Raw genomic sequence first — 5,641 nt, 5'->3', positions numbered from 1 at the left:
GTCGAACCTACGCCTTCATATCAATCAATAATTATACTTGCACTCCAAAGAGTTCATGTAAATCACTCTCTATATAAAACACAGTGTAAGATGTTAGGAAAAAACTATCATTTATTTGAATCTATAGTATCCATTATGGCTCTAAATAAATAAAATATTGGTAACATACAGGATAATGTCAGTGAATAATTCTTTAGTTACATACATCTGTTATAAAACCATAGAAATGAATCATTTTAGGATGTTTATTTGTAACCTTGTGATATTGTTCCTTCTATCATACATACTATAGCTTTAATAAAAATCATCTAATTATGCTAAAAGTTAAGTCAAGGCCCAAAGATGTATGCCTGCCTTATATGTACACAACCAAATACAGAATACATTTACATGGTTATATGCACATACCTGAGCATAACTCAATAACGTAGGTCCTTCTACTTGGTGTCCTGGGTTTAATCCATGAAAGGAGACACGGCCTATGTGTTAAAAATGCAATAATGTAGTATTGATTTAAACTGGCTGAAGAATGGCAGTGATGTTAGGAGCTGTATGCCTGCAAGACATATTTAGGTCCTGCAAAACCAAAAGCATCTCTGGAGCCTCTTTCCTATTCATTTAACAATATATATGTAACACACACAAAAGGATTCTACCATATTACATATATATTGTTAAACGAATAGGAAAGAGTATATATATATATATATATATATATATATATATATATATATATATATATATATCAGTGTTGCACACATACAGGCAGGTTAGTGGCCTCAGAAGCTGTCCGAGGTAAAGTAGACACACACTGATTTAAGGCATACAGATGGCCTAAAACAAAAGAAAAAGGAAACGCATAGTTAAGGGGGTACAGGGTCCACGGGGGAGCTCTCCTCTTTTCTCGGTAATAAAAGCAAGATGTCTGTTAACATGTGCAGTTCAGTATCCATACGGGGCTCTGCAAATTCACTTGAAAGACGTGAGTTATCCGACCTGCGGTACTGAGGATGTAAAACACTCCTTTTTGGGGGTGGGGGTAGCTGTTTTAAATATGGGGGGTCCTAAGGGTGGTGTGGTGATGGGGATTAGGACCGACCAGTCTCTTCCATGGCCACCTCGGCTCACCGTTCAGGTCGGAGGAAGAGTGATAGCGTCTTCGGGCTCGCGCTTTTCTGTCACCCCGCGCGCCTCCCTCTCCCCCTTGTCCTCAGCGACAGACTCCCTCGCGGTGCTCGACGGGATGTAGTGGCTCACGCGGGGTTGAGAAGACCCTTGCGTCTCTGTACCCAAAGCTCCCGACCTCTCCGCGCTCGTGTGACCGTGGGAAGACGCGTAGAGCCCTTCCTCCTGTTGCGAGTGCGCAATTTCTGCTCCCGCACCCCGCGGGGAAACCGCCACTCTCTCCGCTCTGTCACCCCACTGAATCGCCGGACCGTGCGGGGTTGTGCCCTGCCTGGTCTGGTTGAGAGATAACAGCCGTGTTTGCGTAGAGTTCCACTCTGTCATGTTGTCGTTTGTGGAGATGTTAGTTGAGATATTTGCAGTCGGAGTGGGCACCACCAGCTTCCCACCAGAAGAGGATGCGCTGGTTGGCTTCCAGATCAGGCTATAGTAAATTGCCAGGATAATGGCTGCTAAGGACACAGACAACACATATGCAAAAACAGTGGCTAGTCTCACCCACTTCTTGTTAGTCTTAGCAGCCATCTTAGCCTTTTTGTCCCCCGTATAAGTAGCAGGTTTGCCCCTCTCCATATTGGGCATGAAGTCCCGCTCTCTCATATTGCCCCGGTTTTTTCCTCGATGCTCCACCACCCTCTCCGTCTTGAAGGCTTTATGTTATCCACAGTCCAAGAGAAGAGGAAGCAGGAGGCTCAGAGGGAAGATGCTGGACCACCTTGAACCGTCCGCGCCGCAGGAAGATGTTGCACCTAAACAGATTTCCCGTAATTCATTTGATCTCAGAGGAACTGCGCCTCATTGTGCAGCCAGCGCAGCACTGCGTTTCATAATGGACATCAAGCATCCACAGGCTGACTGACTGCGCGTTTCAGCATCCGACAGCGGCGGGACAAATGTCCCCCCTCCTCCTCCTCCTCCGCCTGTGCGAGGTCTCCAAGGAACAGCTGGCCGCAGGCCCACGGCGAATCCGCAGTATACTATTTGATGTCATTTATTAAAACGATTAAGTGAGATCATACGGTACACAACTGTCTGTCTTATCCAGCAAATGAAGTGGCTGGCTCAGCTAAAAATACAGGAGAGGGGGCGGGTGGTGGTTCTTAAAGAAGCAGCAGCTGTGCAGCAACCCGAGAAGAAACCCTAAAAAAACCCAAAAAGAAAATCGACATCTCCTTCACATCAGCACGCGAGAAGTGCACACGGAGAACAGGATGTTGCGGAGGGGATAAACACGGTCAACCGTGTGTTTTAACTTCACTGCGTTCACCCCAGTGGAAAGGATGGTAGCCCATGTGCTCCGAGCAATCAGAGAGGGGGGGGGGCTTCATTTATGTTGATGTCTTACGTAATCACGTGTTAAACTCGTAGCCAGACCCATACACAACGAGTGGCTTTCATGCCGCTTATGATGTTTCCTACCTGTTGGCTGCTCCACAACGCGCCTTTTCAGCACAATGGACAGCGACCCGAATTTGTCATCGCTCGTGTCCTCCGGGAAGGTGAAAAAGGTGAAGCGACAGATTTAACAAGCGCGTGAAATCCAGTTTTCAGCATAAATCGCACAGCAGTTAAAAACAAATAAATGAACACATTATATAACAAGTACCTTCTGTTTATTATACAATCACTGGACACCTTGTTAAGTACATCCGGCCAACTGCTAATTAGCACAAATATCTAATCAGGCAATCACTCGGTGTATTTGGGCATGTGCAGGTGGTCCACATGCTGAACGAGCCTCAGGATGGCATAGCTTCAACTGGCGTGGTTGTTTGTGCCACACAGGCTGCTGTGAGTGTTTGAGGAGCTGCTGATACTGGGATTTTCCCAAAAGGCCATCTTTCGGGGTGGAAATGCCTCGTTGATGCCAGAGATCAGAGGAAAGTGGTTTGAGCTGATAGGAAAGCAGTGACAATTCAAGTAACCACTTCGTCATACATTGGACCTTGAAGCAGATGGTCTACAGGAGCACGCTCAGTAACAGGAAATTGTTTGCATGGACTCATCACAATTGGACAATAGAATATTTTTTTAAGTCTTTATTTGCTGCAAAATTGATGGTAGGATCAGAATTTGGACTAAACAGCAGGAACATGAAACATGAGAGCATGACTCCACCTTGCCTTTTATTAATAGTTCAGGTTGTTGGTGGTGAAATTGTGTGGGGCAATCGGGGAAATATTTTCTTGGCACACTTTGGGCCTCTTAGGACCAAATGTTGTTTAAATGTCACAGCCTACCTGAGTACCATCATCCATCTCTTTATGACCACAGTGTTCCCATCTTTTAATGGCTGCTTTCTAGCAGGATAAAGCGCCATGTCACAAAGCTCAGGTCATCTCAAACTGGTTTCCTAAACATGACAATGAGGTCATTCAAATGGCCTCCACATTCAGTCCAAAGCTCAGTCTAATAGAGTATCTTTGGGATGTTGTGAAGGAAGATTTGCATCATGGATGTGCAGCCAGTAAATCTGCAGCACCCGTGTGATGCTGCTACGTCAACATGGACTAAAATCTCTGAGAAATGTTTCATCTCTGGGGCACCGTGTTGAATATATGCCACAAACAATTAAAGACACTTTAAAAGCAAAATGAAGTCCAACATGGTGCTAGCCATCGGCTCCAATTGGTCACAGCAAATAGGTGCCCCTCCCTGAGCCTGGTTCTGCTAGAGGTTTCTTCCTGTTAAAAGGGAGTCACCAAGTGTTTGCTTAAAGGGGGTTGTTTGATTGATGGGGTTTCTCTTTTTTTTTTGCCTGTCCCATTTGGCTCTTTTGCCATCAGAATTATTGTAAAATACATCTATCGATCACCTGGATCACCTGTTGAGAAAGAAAAAAGAGAAAACAAGCAGAAGAAAAAAAAAGAGCAACATAATACACAACATCACGATGATCTATGTGAATATAACAGTAAATACTAAATATTAAACATTATTGTGCAGCACGTAAGATCGACAGCACACAGTGTGCTTTGAGGTAGGAGCCAAAAAGGGTGTAGTTTGTGTGTGTGAGCACCCGTGTGTACACCTGTGAGCATGAACGCGCTTGTTTTAAAAGGTTCCTTCATGTAAAGATCTGCTAGAGGGTGTGGGGGGGCCACTGCCCCGTCCTCCAGGTCATGAAGCAGGTATGGAGGAGATCAAAACTCCAGACATCCAGAGGCCCTCAGAACACAAGAGACCAAGGAAGACCAACAGAGGGGGTTTCTCTATTGTTTTAGGGTCTTTAACTTATAAAGTGCCTTGAGGTGATTGACTATTATGTGTCATGCTAAGTTTACAGTTAACATTACAGTTTTGTTACATTGATACAAAGTGGGAAAATGACCTACATTATAGTGGCTTGGCTGCAGAGGTGAAAATGACTTGTTTTGCAACAACCAATCCATTTCTAAGGATGAGCGTCAGCACAGGTTTCTACACGTGACGGGTGTGACAAGCCGTGCTCTAACAAACATCTAATGGGGATTGTTTCTAATGACTGCTTCCATTGCAATGTTTTATGGTATGGTAGGGTATGGGAGCGAGGTGGCCAGCTGTGATGTGAGTCTGATAAGGTTGTGTGTAGCAGTTTTTCATTAAAAGGTTTTATTTCTCCATTAAAATCACCAGTATCTTGAATAAACTGATCCTGTGGTTGGTTCACCAGAAGTCACTTCTTTGGTTCTTCAGTGGCTGACTGTTTGCATCAGATATTGCGCTGTCTGAAGGTTTATTTGAATGTTATCCAAATGGCCTGGCATCTTTTGTTGAAACAGCACTGCCCTGAGTAATAAATGACACCGTGACCCTGGACAGGTCACAATTTCATAAAATATTTAGCCAATAATGCAAAATTAAGCACTAGTATGTGATCAGATCAGGCATTTATTCACAACATATAGCAGAAATAATCAAACACTTAGTGCAACAGATGCTGCTTCAACTATAGTTTGAGTAGCAGGCATACATAATATGATATGCTGATATAAATAATGCCAACTCAAAATCATTGTGTAAAGAAGGAACTCATTAACAAACCAAGTGTCAATTCATGGAAGCTAAAAGAAAAGCAAATCCTCATTATCTCCAGTTGTGTCTTGCCATTATGCCACTTATGAATTCATTTGGGGCTTAAAAACTTTGTCACTTTTTAGAACCCAGAGGATTACCCTGTTATCACTTTTTAAAGGAACTATTTCCTCAGTAAAAAGCAATTTCAGTTATTGTTGTCACAGCAACAGTTAATGGAGGAGCTGTATGTTGAAAAAAAGAGTTTTAAATATCTAATTTCTGCCTTTTATTATTTTATCTTTTTTTTATAAACACGTGAATGCTTTTACTTTAAGTGAATGACAGTTAGAATCATATACTTATGTAACCTTTATCTTACATATATAAACTGTAAATTTATGGGCAACAGATTAACCTTCAGTCCTGTTTTTTTCTTTTCTTTTTTTTCATCTTAATTTGC

The 5,641-nt window shown here is 43.0% G+C and overlaps 1 protein-coding gene across 1 annotated transcript; it reads right to left on the bottom strand.

The window, feature by feature from the left end:
* Positions 1–231: 231 nt before the first annotated feature.
* LOC120740010 lies at positions 232–2,482 on the bottom strand. Its single transcript, XM_040042065.1, has one exon. The coding sequence runs from the start codon at positions 1,783–1,785 to the stop codon at positions 1,132–1,134; it is 654 nt and encodes a 217-aa protein (XP_039897999.1). The 5' UTR covers positions 1,786–2,482; the 3' UTR covers positions 232–1,131.
* Positions 2,483–5,641: the final 3,159 nt, after the last annotated feature.

The sequence above is a fragment of the Simochromis diagramma genome, unplaced genomic scaffold (genome assembly GCF_900408965.1).
Source record: "Simochromis diagramma unplaced genomic scaffold, fSimDia1.1 OVJJ01000304.1, whole genome shotgun sequence".
Classification (NCBI taxonomy): Eukaryota; Metazoa; Chordata; class Actinopteri; order Cichliformes; family Cichlidae; genus Simochromis; species Simochromis diagramma.
Note: the sequence above shows the minus strand (reverse complement) of the source record. Positions and strands in the feature narration are given on the sequence as shown.

What these genes read in the sequence shown, in the direction of transcription:
- LOC120740010 (XM_040042065.1), bottom strand. Translation starts at nt 1,785, where the DNA reads ATGAGAGAGCGGGACTTCATGCCCAATATGGAGAGGGGCAAACCTGCT.